General features: G+C 47.4%; 1 protein-coding gene across 1 annotated transcript; it reads left to right on the forward strand.

Moving 5' to 3' along the window:
* The first annotated feature begins 48 nt into the window (after nucleotides 1–48).
* Nucleotides 49–15,588, forward strand: Mrpl37 (mitochondrial ribosomal protein L37). Its single transcript, XM_004874639.4, has 7 exons — nucleotides 49–476; nucleotides 4,074–4,257; nucleotides 4,354–4,469; nucleotides 9,297–9,482; nucleotides 11,456–11,613; nucleotides 14,435–14,638; nucleotides 15,389–15,588. The coding sequence occupies exons 1-7, from the start codon at nucleotides 131–133 to the stop codon at nucleotides 15,464–15,466; spliced, it is 1,272 nt and encodes a 423-aa protein (XP_004874696.1). The 5' UTR covers nucleotides 49–130; the 3' UTR covers nucleotides 15,467–15,588.

Raw genomic sequence — 15,588 nt, forward strand, 5'->3', positions numbered from 1 at the left:
GTGATTGGTTGAAGTGACTGCCACTCACAAGATGAGCATCGGCGCCCAGCCCTTTTCGTTCCCGTCAGTCCCTGCGGGGGGGGGGAAGATGGCGGCGTCCAGGTAGAGGTCTTGAGGAAACCTGCTTGGAATGGCGTTGGCGTCTGGGCCTGCAAAGCGGGCATTAGTTGACTGTGGGCGGCTCGGCCCTGGGGGCTGCAGGATCCCGAGACGAGGGGCATACGAATGGGGTGTGCGCTCTACGAGGAAGCCTGAGCCTCCCCCCCTGGACAGGGTATATGAGATCCCCGGACTGGAGCCCATCACCTACGCTGGGAAGATGCACTTCATGCCTGGGTTGGCGCGGCCGGTCTTTCCGCCTTGGGACCGCGGTTGGAAGCACCCAAGATTCCACCGCTCTCTCCCGATCCACGAGCAGCCGCTGTACAAGGAACAGCCTTGCTATATCTTTCACCAGCGTATCCGTCTCCTCGAGGGTGAGACCCTAGGACGTACGGGAGGGGACCTTGTTTCTCTGCCCAGCACTGACCCCGACCTTTCGTGTCTTTGGGGAAAGATATTGAAGCACTGTGTGTCTTGGATTATTGGCGAAGTGGGTCATAGCGATAGCTATCTTCTGAGAGTTACGAGGTTTAGGTGGGGTGTAGAGAGCTGTGCTCTCCTGTAAGGGAGTAATAGTTTGAGTTTCAAAGTGAAAAGACATAGTTTCTAGGTCTAGGCCCATCTATAACTCTCAGGTTGACTTTGGGTAAGTTCTGACTTTCCTGAGCCTCCACTTCCTGTGAAATGAATGGTGTTGACTAGACAGTCCTCATCCTGGAGATTAACTGTACATTTAAGAAACAGAGGGAAATGATAGTGGAAGGAAGGAGACAGCAGGAGGAGTGTTTACTCTCCAGGCCCATTATCTCATTTCACAGGGCTGTTAATTATAAGAAAAAGGGGGTGATTTTCTCACAGGTGCACAGAGTTAATATTGAAGCAGGTCTACAACTCTGGTTTCCTAGGTTATTGTCCTTTGTGAAAGTTGAGAGCTGAGATGTTTTCAAAAAAAGGATCTGGGCCTTTCCTTTTACCCACTTCTGTTTCTCTATCACTCTGACTAAGAACAGATTGAAACAATTAAGCCAAAACTAGTCTGTCTTTCTTGAGCACTGTCAGAAATTATTTTCCAAAGTCAATGAGAGTTGGGGGCGGGGGTGTTGTGTTTATTGAGGATTCCTTTCCCCATCCCTCTATCTTCTCACCAAATCAGGATGGGGATGGGGATGGGGCATGTCCTGAAAACAGTGGTTGAGGTAAGTGGGAGTTGTATTTTCCAAGGGGCAATTAGGAAACAAAGAGACCTAGCAGGATTCAGATAAGAGTAATAAATCTTAAATTTGAAAAAACTGAAGTCAGTTGGCCGGCCTGTTAAGCAGCTCAATCCTGTTCCTTGAAGCTGGTTTTCCAGCTGTTAAACACTTCCAGCATCCTCACAGGATGCTGTGAAAGAATTCGTGATACTTGGCATCCTTGAGTGAGCCCTGTAACAGAATACTAAGTGGATTAATATGGTAGCAGTATTTATTTATTTATTTTTGGTACCGGGGATCGAACTTGGGTCCTTGTGCTTGCAAGGCAGGTGGCAGAACCACTGAGGTAAATCCCGGGTCCTGGTAGCAGTATTTAGAAGTTAAAAATTACAATCATTAGGCTGAAAATGTATCCTATATCCTACACTTTTCACCACTCACAGAGAAGTTTTATAAAGTTTGTAATGAAACTGCAAGATACAGAGCTAGAGAATCTATGAAATGATGGAGATTATGGACTTTAGGGTAAACACTCAGGTTATCCCTCCAGCTCTGTCACTTTCAAGGTATGTGATGGGAAACAAAAATTCCTTAGTCTGCATTTTCTCCTTCATTTCATAAAATCCTTTCAAATTGTAGATAAAGCTGCTGGCATAGGATAGATGGCGACATTTAGTAAATGGCAAGTCTGATTATTACATAATATGTATTGTACCAGTGAAGGATAAAATCTTAACGTTTTCTCTATTTTCAACTTTAAGGAACATTGGCAATGTCAGAAGTAAAACACAGTTTACATGACTCCCAGTCCAAGGTTCTTTGTGCTGCATCACCAAATATAAACATTCTAAGCATTGTATTGTGATGTCCTATGAGCCTTAAAGTGAACAGTCTCACTGCCCTCCTTGCTTGTTCATTTATTACCATAAGAGAAATTGCCTGAGGTGTTTCCTACAAAGGCCCCTTTATTCCCAGACATAGCTTTTTGAATGAAGATGTATCTCAGAGTCAGAGTAGTGTTTTTCCAGCTGGGATGGGTAGCCTGCCAACCAAAGCAGTCACCAGCTCTCTGTCAGCTTGCAGGCATAATCACTGAAAAGAAAGGATGTAGTGCTAATTTTCATCTGACAGTAGAAGACTGGCATGTTTATTTGACTCAGAGTTTAGTTTCTGGAGCTGTGCCTCTTTCTCCCTTAGGGAAGCCAGATTTGGGGAGATTTTGCTGGGCACCACATTCCATACTACTGAGAGTAGCTAGGCTTTTTTAAGTTTACAAGGTCAGTCTAAATTGAATCTAGTTTACTTTATATACCACCTTTTGCTGAGAAGTATTTTGGGGAACTTAAAACTATTTTACAATACATGCAGATTAAATTAGAAATGGGTTAAGATTGGGAAATTTAGGGCTGGGGATTTAGCTCAGTGGTTCTGCCACCTGCCTTGCAAGTGCAAGGTCCCAAGTTTGATCCCCGCTGCCAAAAAAAAAAAAATTAGATTGGAGATTTAGCTCAGTGGTAGAGTGCTTGCCAAGCAATGAGTAATGCAGAGCTGGGATCAGCTAGCTAGGCCAGCTCTCTGTTTTTGTAAATAAAGTTTTATTGGGTACAACCATGTGCACATATTAATTATTGCTTGTGGCTGCTTTTGTGGTACAATGGCAAGGCTGAGTAATTCTACTAGAGACTAGTATATTGTCCAGAAGCTGAAAGTATTCACTACCTGGCCCTTTAAGAAAATGTTTATTGACCCCTGAAAAAGAAAAACTTTCAGTTATTCACTATGTCCAACTTTTTTTTTTTTTTTTTTGACAGGGTCTGCTATGTAGTTTAGGTTGGCCTGAACTCACTGTGTAGCCCAGGCTGGCCTCAAACTTGCATATGCCACCATGCAGGGGTAAAACCTGACCTTACTGTACTAAGGCCAGCCAGAAGTTCAGGTCTCAGAAAGCATCCTTGGTATGATTCTTTTGACAAATACAGCGATATGTCACATAGTGCTGCTTCATATAAAAATCTGTTTATAAAATAGAATATCAGGATTAATTTAAATGAGATGTGAAAAATTATTTGTGTAAGTGGTCCCAAAGTCTGGGCTCCTTAAGTTATTCATGAAGATTTAAAAGTGATTCTCATTAATTTTAAAAGCTGCTTTTGCTTGATAAGGTAGTATAGGTTTACTTCTGGACTCACATCTAATAAATTGGGTATGGATTCATAAAAGGAATCTTTTTTTTTTTTTTTTTTCAGACAGGGTCTCACTATGTAGTTCAGGCTGGCTTGGAGCTCACTGTGTAGTCTGTGCTGGCCTCAAACTCACAATGTTCCGCCTGCCTCAGCCTACCAAGTGCTGGGATTACAGACATGTGTCACCATTCCTGGTCTAACAGGAGGAATCTTTTTTTTTCCATAGGAGGACTCTTAAGTGAATATTTGACATCTGTCAGTGTAATCCCACAGCCTCTGGTTTGTCTACTTCCTGCAGGATTCAGTCGTATGGCCTCAGCTGTCTTAGCTCCTGTTTGAATTTCTCCTGTGGCAAGTGCTTAATACCTTAGTCCACTAACTGTTCACCATCTTGAAGTAGATGGTTGTTCCTGATGTTGAGTTGAACTCTGATTCCCCTGGCTTCCAGCTCTTCTGATCCTGTCTGCATAGGTGTCCCAGAACACATCTAGGCCTCTCTTGAGGCAGCTGTTTCTCCATGATGCTACCTGGCCAACATGAGCATCTCTTCTGAATCAGCTTCTCTTTTTGTTGTTTTATGCTTATTGCCCTGCAGGAGTGAAACAGGCTCTCTGGCTTACCAAGACCAAGTTAATAGAAGGCCTTCCTCAGAAAGTTCTCAGCCTTGTTGACGACCCTCAGAACCACGTAGAGAACCAAGATGAGCGTGTTCTGAACATTATCTCTCACGCCCGTCTCTGGCACTCCACAGAGGACATTCCCAAGAGGGAGGTGTACTGGTAAGTTTCCCCTTAGTAAATATAATTTCTAACTGAGGGGTCTTGGAGTCAGCCTATTGCTTAAGTCCCCAAATGTCTTTTTTTTTCTCCTCCAAGCCCACTCATTGTGGAAAGCCTGATACAGCTGTGTAAATCCCAGATTCTCAAGCACCCTTCTCTGACCAGGCGGATTTGTGCCAAAAACTACTCGTTATCTGCCACATGGAGTCGAGGTTGGTCATCTTGAACAGCAGAAAGCCTTGGTCTGCTTTGTTATCTTTCTAGTCTCAGCTCCACTGCCACATCCCTCCACCTCTAGCCACTCAAATACCTATCCTTACTTTTTCATGGCCCGGTTTTATCGGGTCAGATACATCATCAGTATCATTAGTTATACCTGTACCTTTTTTTTTTTTTTTAATTTTTTTATTGGTACATTTTAGGTATAAAATACGTTTACACTTATCATTGGGTGCCTGTACCTGTACATGATGTATCTTAGTTCTTATTTTTTTCCCTATTACCTGTGCGCCCTTCACCCCTCCACCCTTCCCTATTTACATAGACTTTGTTTCCACTATTTTCTTTTCTATTTTCATAATTTTTCCTTTCCCTTCTTCCCTTTCCCCTTCCCCTCCCACCACCCCTACACCTTTGGACTGTTTCCTATTTCAAAGTATCAGTTATTCGTTTTAATCATTTTAATCCTTATTTACACTTTCAGTTTCTCACACTAGAGAAACCATTCGGTATTTACACATGTGTGTCCTATTTATTTCACTTAAGAGTATGGCCTCGATATACATCCATTTAGCTATAAATGTCTCTAGTTTTTCATTCTTTATGGCTGAGTAGTACTCCATTTTATTAAAACACATCTTCTTTATCCAGTTTCCAGTTGATGGACACTTGAGCTGTTTCCAAGCTTTAGCTATTACAGACTGTGCCGCTATAAACATGAGTGCACATATATCGCTGTGGTATGATTCTTTTACTTCTTTTGGGAAGATACCCAGCAGGGGAAGAGCTAGGTCAAGTGGGACCTCTAGCCCTAGTTCTTTGAGGTATCTCCATATTGATTTCCACAGTGGTTGCACCAGTCTACACTCCCACAACAATGGAGAAGGGTTCCTTTCTCTCCACACCCCCACCAGCATTTGTTATTGGTTGATTTCTTGATACCAGCCATTCTTTGTGGAGTGAGGTGGAATCTCAGTGTTGTTTTCATCTGCATCTCTCGAATGACCAGTGATGTTGAACATTTTTTCATATATTTATTTGCTGCTTTTACTTCTTTGTCTGAGAAATGTCTGCTCATTTCAGATGCCCATTTTTGAATTGGGTCTTTGAATTTGGGGTGTCTGAGTTTTTTCAATTCTTTTTTTCTTTTTTTTTTTTGGTACCGGGGATCGAACTTGGGTCCTTGCGCTTGCAAGGCAGGTGATGGAACCACTGAGCTAAATCCCCAGCCCCCCTTCAATTCTTTATATATTCTAGATAGTAGACCTTTGTCTGAGGTAGGGCTGCTAAAAAATTTTTCCCACATTGTAGGTTGTCTCTTAGCTCTGTTGGTGGTTTCTCTTGCAGTGCAGAAGCTTTTTTTATTTTGGTACTGGGGATCAAACTCAGAACCTTGCACTTGCAAGGCAGGCACCGGAACCACTGAGCTAAATCCTGGGCTCGCGGAAGCTTTTTAATTAGATGAGATCCCACTTGTTGATTCTTTGTGCTAGTTCCCGTGCTATTGAGGTTTTGTTCATAAAGTCTTTTCCTATGCCAGTGTCTTCAAGAGTTCTACCTAACTTATCTTCCAGCAAGTTTAGTGTTTCTGTCTTAATATTTAGATCTTTCATCCACTTCGAATCTTAGTTTAGTGCATGGTGATAGGTATGGGTCTAGTTTTAATCTTTGGCAGGTTGAAATCCAGTTTTTCCAACACCATTTATTAAATAGGCTATCTTTCCTCCAATGAGGGTGGTTGGCTCCTTTGTCAAAGATGAGGTGGCTGAGTATGTCTGGAGTTGTTTCTGCATCTTCTAATCTGTTCCACTGATCCTTGGGTCTGTTTCTTTGCCAGTACCATGCTGTTTTTATCACAGTAGCTTTGCAGTATAGTTTCAAGTTAGGGATTGTGATACCCCCAGGCATGTCTCTGTTCCCTAGAATTGCTTTCGCTATTCCAGGTCTCTTCTGGTTCTAAATGAATTTTTGGGTTGTTTTCTCTAGTTCTGTGAAGTATATTGTTGGAATTTCAATCAGCATTGCATTAAATCTATATAGTAGTTTTGGAAGTATGTCCATTTCACTATATTATACCTGTACCTTTTAATTTTTAATCACTTTCTAAGATTGTTAATTAAACCAGTATCAGGCAGTTATGTGCCACAGTGGGCTTGGGAGTGCGTAAATGCTGAAGATAAGGAAATAATAAAGCATATTAAATTCTCTTCCCTCTCCATATTTATATTCTATGCAACAGCCTTCTCACTTCCTTCAGACTTCACTCTTCCAAATCCATGCTCAACATAGCTACTAAAGTGGCCTTTCTACACTGCAGCTCTTTGTATGTGTCTCTTTGATCCCAAATCCTTCACTATCTCCCAGCAGCTTAAGCTGTTTATCACAGTGTACAAGGCCATCTATGATTTGGCCCCCATTTAGTTTTTCTGGTCTTATTTCCTCCTCTAATGTCCTGTCTCCCATCCTCAAACCTAAGTTAGCCCTGGCAACTTTTTGGTCTCAAATGCTCTTTTCATTTTCTTCCTGTGACCACATTGTACTTGGCTGCAAGACTCAGCTTGAGCCCCTTCCCTTGGGAGTCCCGGCTGGCTTTGCGCTCCCCCAGGTCCTCCTTGTAACACTTACCTACCACGCTCTACTGCAATTACACGATGGCTTTTCTGTCTGCCTCCCTAAGCTGTGGACTCCCCACTGCAGGGCCCACGTCTTAACTGTTTTGTGCAATGTCTCACAGGTCACAGCACACAGTGGGAACTGACCAAAGGATCAGAGAATGAACACCAGCTCTCTGATGTCTCAGAGGGAAGTCAGAGGACACAGGTGCTGGGGGTGGGGGGACACCAGCTATAGAGTGATTTGGGACTTCAGGGCATCTGTTTGGTCAGATTTCTCCAGCTCGCCCCTTTGCATATGGACTTCCTGGCAAGGAGTCAGCCTTGCAGAGGTAATGGCGCCCCTAAGGAAATTAGTGCACCTCATTAATGGAGGAGTCCTTTTTGGCCCATTGTCAAGTATCACCTCTAATTAAACTGCCCCATTTGGAGCTGTCGCTGGAGGAGGGATGTGGAGGGAATTGAATCAGTAACCACATTGGAGTGGTCTGTGGAGAGAATATAAAACCTAAGGTTAGGAGAGGTCTGGGCACATTTATGTTCCTTGCAGATTTTATGTGAGGAAGCAGGAAATGCTTTAGGAAGCTAATCTGGAGGTGCGATTATAATGTATTTTAACAAGCAGATTAGGGTTTATCAATTCACAGATGTTATCCATTTTTAAAGGGCGGCTGTGCACTAATTAAATGGCAGTGCTGTTGACCAAACCAATTTTTAGGCTTATAAAGCCAGCCTTAGTGAGGCATAGTGGTGCATACCTGTAATCCCAGCACTCCAGAGGCTGAAATAGGAGGATCATTACGAGTTTGAGGCCAGCCTGGGCTATGTTGTGAGTTCAAGTCCAGCCTGAGCTACATAGTGAAACCCTATCTCAAAAAAGAAAAGAGAGCCACCCTTGGTCCCTCCCGTCCAGACTGTGAGCTGGCTTATTTCTGCAGAGGAATATGTGTCTCCGCAGAGCTCTGCAGGCCATGCTCAAGGAACCTTACCAGGTGCATTTTGCCTGCTGGTGGCCTGTGGGGACACTGAGGGACACCCACACATGGTCACTGTTTAGTCAGGCACAAGTTTGTTTCTGCAGCCACCTGCTTCTCTGTGTAACGAGTTTGTGCATCTGACCTGCTGGGCTCTCAACGCAGGGCTTCTCACTCCCAGTTGTGAGGACACTGGGCCCCTTGCCCCTTGCTGGGTCTGGTGGCCTCTTCTCTCCTCTGGTCTCAGCGCTTCTTTCCGCCCCTCCTTTACTACCCTGTCCTGCTGTGGTTATTCGGATGCATTTCCCCCAGCGCTGCCCGTGTTCCTCCCCCTTCACTGAATGCCTTCCTTCCCCTTGCCTTTCCTTGCAGATGCCCACCTCATGGGTTTTCAGCCAGAACAGTTTTGTCCTTTAGGGGACATGTGGCAGTATCTGGAGATATTTTTGATTCTCATGCCTTGGACAGGGCAGGTAGGGATGGGATGGGAAGGACTTTATGGGGTAAAGCCAGGCTGCTGCTGCTACTTTATAATGCACAGGATGGCTCCCCTCACCAAAAGATTATCTGGGCCAAAGTGTGGATAGTGCCTAACTGAGAAACCTTGCTGTTATCTATCTTTTTCTTCTTTTCTTTTCTGTACTGGGGATTGTACCTGGAGAACAATGAACTATATCCTCAGCCCTTTCTGTTTTTATTTTGAGTCAGGATCTTGCTAAGGTGTTTAGGCTGGCCTCAAACTTAAGATTCTCCTGCCTCCGCCTCCTGAGTAGCTAGGATTACAGGCGTGTGCCACCAGGTGGTCAGATGCCTGGTTTGAAGGCACTGCTTCTTTCAGGATGCTCCCCGGGCCCTTGAGAGAAGGCCCATTTCCTCACCTCAGCTGTATCTAAATCTGACTCCTACCTCTTGCTGTAGCGTTTGTCTCCTGGTGAGCTCTGTGAGAGCAGAGAATGGCTTTCCTTCATGTCTGGTCCCTGTCTTAGAGCTGGGGCTCAGGAACATTTGTGCAGGGCAGCCCAGACTCCTAGGAAGAAGGAACACAGGAAGAAGAGTACACTGGTTCATCCTCCTCCCTGGACTGACATCCCTGCCACCGAGTTCCGGTGTTTGGCATTAGGCCAGTCATCTAGAAAAGCTGTCACAGACCTGAGGTGCAAAGGGCGGGAGGCCTCAGACTGCTGAGTTGCAAGCTTTAGGCCAGCTTGGACTAATTATCTTTTTCCCCCTTTAGAGTCTGTTCTCCTTCAGGTCCGTGGTACTAGTGGCACCCGACTGAGTGCCAAGGATCCTCTGACCCCCATTGCCTCCAGAGAGGAAGTTGAAGCCACTCGGAATCATGTTCTGGAGACCTTCTATCCCATTTCCCCCACGATTGATCTTCAGGAATGCAATGTGTATGATGTGAAGGATGATACCGGTAAGAAGCAGTCTTATTTTTACACATATGGAGATGAGGGACATGTTTTTTTCCGAAGGGAAAGGATGACCTGAGAATTTAGCAGGTGCCAGGCACCTTGTGCACATTATGTTTTAGGATGTGTGGCCAGCAGCCTGTCCGACAGGTGCTATTATCCCCATTTTATGGACAAGGAGATGGCAGCTCAGGGAAGTTAAGCAGTCTGCTCAAAGTTAAGCAGTGTGACTTTGCATTTAAGCCCTAAGAAGTAACTGTGAGACTTCAGAGTTTTAATAGTGGCTTGAAGGGCATCTGACAAGGCCTTTCCTTTGTTCATAGGTCCTGTGAGCCCTGTACACTCTGCCTTCTTCCACAGCCCTTGCATAGGGCACTGTATCCAAACTCCGTCCCACAGAGCTTCATTCTGTCAGCCAGGAAGGAGCTAGGCAGCCAGCCCCAGCAGGCCTGTAGGTCCTGCCATGCATCTCTCCACAAGCTGTAGCTTCCCCTGACCCTCTCCTGCCTCACAGCTACTGGCCCCCTGATTGGTCAGCTGTGTCTCTAGGCTAGTGCTCCCCTTTTCAAATCCTGCACTTCCCAGCCTCTTTCTCATCCTCCTTTCACCCATATTCACCGATCCTGGTTACTCAGTTCTAGAAGCACTAGCCTCCTGTTGTAGTCAGGATTTTGGTAAGGGAATACATTAAATACAGGACACATAATTTATACGATTATTTGTATGATCATTACCCATAAAGTCAAATCCAAAGGAGTGCAAGAGATTAACTGTACACTCGGGGCCCAAGGAATCCAGCTGAGGGCCTGGATCTCAGCAGTTTCCCACACAAGTCCAGCTAAAGGCTTAGAGTCCAAGGCACTGTCCTCCTGAGTCCAGCCAGTGGCCTAGAGCCCATGGCAGTGTCTCATGCTTGTCCAAATTGAGGATCTACACCTGGAAGGCCCAAAGGCCAATGGTGGAGGCCAGAAGACCTAGCCGGTGAGATGAAGGATCTGTGCCATCAGGCTGAGGGATCCACATTGGAGCCAGGAAGTGATGCTCACGGTAAAGATCAGAGCTCCCCTGAGGAAAACAGCCATTCTCAGCAACAGTGAGGCCCCGAGCTTCTCTTTTGAGAACAGCCTAGTTCCCATCAGGAAAACCATCCGCAGCAAGTTTCCCCTAGAAAACCAGCAGGCCAAGATCTTCCCCTCCAGTTGTTTTTCTTTTTCCAGGTCTCTTTTTATGGCTGTTGGTAACAATCTTCAGGTGGGTCCTCCACGCCCAGACCACGCTGATTCAGTTCAGCTGGGCGTTAGAAGTTGACCAGTAGCTACCAGGGTTTACTCATAACCACACAGCAGAGGAGGATCAGGGTTTGTCAGGGTTGTGGCTGAGGTGAGCAAGTACTCAGCTTTGATGCCTGGTGAGGGATGAAGCAAGTCACCTGTTACAAATGTTAAAGTTCTGAATTCTGCAAATGATTGGCGCTCTTTGAATAGTCACCATAGGGGCCGGGGATTTAGCTCAGTGGTTCCACCGCTTGCCTTGCAAGTGCAAGGACCCCAGTTCAATCCCTGGTACCAAAAAAAAAAAAGTCACCATAACTTTCCAGTTACCCATCTCCTAATGTCGCTGTCACCCAGGTGCTTGACGGAGAGAAAGGCTGGAGTTAGAGTGAGCGTGTCAGAAGGGCCGGTCACAGGTTGGCAGCCATCTTCTGGGAAGAGCCAAATAGCAAACATTTTAGGTTTCACAGGGCATGTGTGCTTTCTGTCACCGCTACCAGGAGACGTGAAAGTGAGCGATGCGTACCAGTAGAAACAGTATTTGTGAAAGTAGGTGGCGGGCAGCATGTGGCCCACAGCTGAGGTCTGCCACCCTAGCAAGATGGTAGTGTGTGCCTCCCGAAGTCTCTGGTACCTGCCTGAGGCGCCATGAAGTAGTCCAAGGCTCCGTGGCAGGCTGGCTTATCACATGTGGCTCTCTCTTGCAGGGTTCCAGGAAGGCTATCCCTACCCCTATCCCCACACCCTGTATTTCCTGGAGAAAGCCAACTTGCAGCCACACCGCTTTCGTCCTGAGCAGCTGCGGGCCAAGATGATCCTGTTTGCTTTTGGCAATGCCCTGGCACAGGCGCGGCGCCTCTATGGGGTACGTGTATGAGAAAGACTGTGGAGCTGCTCTGCGTTGTGTTGGTCTCCTGCCTCAGGGACATTACTCAGAACACAAAGAGGGCACAGAGGAATCTTAGGGAGAACTCCCCTGGACCCTGTGGAGATGCACTTACCCCTGTGGGGCCAGCTACCTGCCTGTGCTTTTCCCAGTCACGTGGCCCGTGAGGTGTCATTGGGCCCGTTTCCAGATTATGCCACAGGGTCCCATGGAGCTCAGCAGCAGTAAGTGGTGGGGAGAGGATGGCACAGCCTGTTGCCTGTGCTCAGCACACTGTCCTGCACTATAGTGTCTCAGCTGAGCATGGCTCCATCGGCAGCAGGAGATGAGACTGGGCAGTGGCCCAGACCTGCCTGGCACCCCAAGATGGTTTCTAGGGACCTGAGATGCTGCTTGGTGGTAGCCTCAGTCTTAAACAGGGGCCCAAGGACCTAGGAAGTTTGGAATGGAGGCTGAGTGGTTGCCCCAGTGGCTGGGGGGAAGCCTGGTCCAAGAACAAAGGGAGAGCCACATAGGAGCCCTCAGCTGGCCTGGGACTCCAGGTCCCTGCTTAGGGGAGGGGTCTGAGTTGTTGCTGGGGACCCTCAGGCTGTCTGCAAGAGGGAGGGCATTCTTGCCATGTTTCCTATCCTTGGTCTGGCACTAGGCGGGGTTGAGGAGATGTAGCTAGCTACATGGGTGGGCATGCACTTGACCGTGCCTGTATTGAGTGCCAGCTACATACTAGGCATAGATCAGGGTTCTTGATACTAGTGGTTTTCAAAATTCAAGAGCCTTATCTAGGAGTTTGTCAGAAATGCAGATTCCCAGGCCCGCTACATCAAAAGCTCTGTGCTTTGGCTCAGCAGTCAGTGTTTAAACAAGCCCACCTGCTGGGTGAAGCTGATACAACCTCAAGTTTGGAAATCCTGCACTAAGATTTGAGGGGCACTTCCTGATTTACTCCTAGGAACAGTCCCATGTGGCACATGAAGTAGGCTTCATTTTGCACATGAGGAGACTGAGGCCCAGGGAGGCTAAGTAACTTGCTGAAGGTCACACGGCTAAGAGATTAGCAAGTTGCCTAGGAGAGTAGCTTAGTGGAAGGGTACTTGCTTAGCCTGTGCAAAGCCCTGGATCCAGTCCCCGGTATAGGCAGCGGTGACTAGCAGCTGTCACATCTTTGTGTGACCTTGTCTTTCGGATCCTCAGAAGGCTAGCTTTAGTCCTGTTTTCTAACTTATACTTTCTGAAGGTTGCTGAAGGCTAGAATCTTGCCTGAGATCCCACAGCTACTGAGTGGGGAAGCAAGGATCAGGTCCATGCTCCCTCTGCCTTTAAAGGGTACGCTGCCTCCTGACTTGAGCAGTGCAAGGAAGCAGTCACATCTGAGGCCTAGGGGCTCTTTGTAGCTTCTGTGCCAGTAGAGCCTGGGTAGCAGTGCAGCCACTAATTGCCACCCAGTTGGGTAGGAGAGGAGGCCTCCTCCACCCCCTCTAGGTACAATTTGTTCCTGGGGATGTGAAGTTGAGCAATTATGGGAAGAGCCTCCATGTAAAAGGTAAAATTGCTGAGAAATTTATGTACTACCTGCAGTTTTATTGATCTGTAGAGGGAGATAAGAGTCAATACAGAATTCTTGGCTAACACTTACAGGTACTTTTCTTTTTATTTATCTTTCGGGCAGCTAAGAACAGGTACTTCTAAGGCCAGCAGCCCTGGTGTGACCCACACTGAGGTCGACTGTTAGCTATGTCTAAAGTCTATCAACCCTTGAGGGGAATGGCGGCAGCGCTTTGAATCAGGGATCCCCTGCTTTGTGGGGCCTGCCCTTTCATCCCTGTCCAAAAAGTAGCATTCACCTAACTAGATTGGCGCAAAGTCTCTGCAGGTTGACCATGTGATTTATCCAAACAGGGACACTGCTGAGAACGAGAGGTGCTACTGTCAGATACATCAGGACACCAGGGGGCAGCCAGAACAGTAGGGTTTTAAGTGACATAACTAACAGCCTCGCTTTGATCCTGCCTCACACCTTATACCACCTCTCTGGACCTCAGTTTCCTTATCTGCTAAGTGGGAATGTGCCTCTAGATTCATGAGAGTGGGAAACCTGGCAAGATGCCTTGTGCCTAGGACGACTTCAGTATGTGGTTTCAGTACAATTACCAGGTAGCACTAACTGGAAGAGTTGGCTGGTGAAATCCTGGGCCCCATGGCTTCAATGCACACTGCAAGAACATGGCCCATTCTGAGTTGCAGTGAGAGCATGAAGCTGAAATGACTGGTGGCAAGTGTAGACAGTCCAGGATGCCAGGCACTTGGGAGCAAGGTACCTGAGCTACTTCGGGTCCCAATGACACCCATCTTTGTGACTTCTGACATGTCATTTTACCTCAGCGAATCTCAGTTTCCTCATCTGTCAAATGGAATGAGAACTGAGTGGCATTATTCATTGATCCTCCAGGTTGATGTCACTGTTGTCCCCATCAGGTTATGCCTCGAGTTTGCAAGATTGTCCTTGACCTCCCAGTTCACTTGCCTGAACTCTGCGGCTTGCCCAGGAACTGCCTCGCAGGGGTGGGAACTCTTAGTTTACTGTGCTCAAGTTGTAGCATCCGGCTTCCTGGGGCTGTGAAGCAGGGGAGGCCAGACAGAGCCAGGGGGAGAGGGAGGGCCTGGCCCTAGAGCTCCTCATGCCCCAAGGTGAAGCCGTGAAATGGGAGCAAGAGGGTTTTGTGCAGAGCAAGAAGCCGCTTGGTCTGTGCTGCTCCTCACACTCCGTTGTTTCTGAGTTTTCACTTGTCCCCTTTCCTCTCAGAACCACAACAAGGTCTTGGAGCAGCCAGTGGTTGTGCAGAGTGTGGGCACGGATGGACGCATCTTCCAGTTCCTGGTGCTGCAGTTGAACACCACAGATCTGGCCTCAAATGAGGGTGTCAAGAACTTGGTCTGGGTGGACTCGGACCAGCTCCTCTATCAGCACTTCTGGTGTCTCCCGGTGATCAAAAAGAAGGTGGTGGTGGTGAGTGTGGCCGTCTCCAGCCGGGTGGTCGGATCTGGGAGGAGGGCCTGGCTTGGGCTGCAGTGCTCAGCAGATGTCTAAGCAATGTTGAAGACTGTGTGCTGGTGCCCGCAGGCAGTGGGGTTGTACGAGGTGCTGCTGGGCAGTGCCGAGTGGTGTGCCTCAGAGGGCCTGCCCTATCAGAGTTGCTGCCCTTCCATATGTGCAAGTCTGTGAACTAGTCCTTTTCTGCTCTGCAGTGGGGTCTGTCACCTTTAAATTCTATCTGAGCACCTGACTAAGTTCTTTGAGGAAGCAGATTTACATACTGCTGGGTCCCTCACACAGGGCACCAGGCGCCTGGTAAATGGCGTGGAGTGAGCGGGGTGTCACTGTCACTGGGACTGAACAGGCAACAGACCACTTGTCCTGCAGTTGAAGTGAGGGGACATTGGGAGCGGGGCTGTACCAGCAGGTGGCTTCAGGAGTGCTTCCTGGCCATGGTCCCTCAGGGTCTCCTCAGCACCAGCTCCTCAGGACCCTTCTTAGTGCTCGAGAGGCAGAGTAGGAAAAGGAAGTGATTATCCAGGAACTGCAGATTGACATGCATCAACTGATTTTGATTGCTACCATTACACCTAGTATGGGGTCCTAATGGGCTTTATTCTTTTTTTTTTTTGTACTGGGGATCCAACTTGGGACCTTGCACTTGTGAGGCAGGTAGCAGAACCACTGAGCTAAATCCCTGGCCCTGGGGTCTGTTCTTTTCAGGAGCCAGTTGGGCCTGTCGATTTCCAGCCAGAGACCTTCAGGAAGTTCTTAGCCCTGTATCTGCACGGTGCTGCATGAGCAAGGACATCCTGAGCCCTGATGCTTCTCCCTCTGAGGAGCCTACATCCTAGGCAGTGCCCAGGCCCTCTGCACCCACTTGGCCTGGTGCTTTCCCTGGCAATAAAGAGCCCTTGGCTGCA

This window comes from Heterocephalus glaber, unplaced genomic scaffold, assembly GCF_053883595.1.
Source record: "Heterocephalus glaber isolate CG9 unplaced genomic scaffold, H.glaber_assembly_v1.0 deba00001449, whole genome shotgun sequence".
Lineage (NCBI taxonomy): Eukaryota > Metazoa > Chordata > Mammalia > Rodentia > Bathyergidae > Heterocephalus > Heterocephalus glaber.

Excerpts from the sequence above, each read along its gene's own strand:
- Mrpl37 (XM_004874639.4), top strand. The coding sequence starts at position 131 with ATGGCGTTGGCGTCTGGGCCTGCAAAGCGGGCATTAGTTGACTGTGGG. Across the intron at positions 477-4,073 it reads GCGTATCCGTCTCCTCGAGG|GAGTGAAACAGGCTCTCTGG; the intron begins GTGAGACCCTAG and ends ATTGCCCTGCAG. Across the intron at positions 4,258-4,353 it reads CCCAAGAGGGAGGTGTACTG|CCCACTCATTGTGGAAAGCC; the intron begins GTAAGTTTCCCC and ends TTCTCCTCCAAG.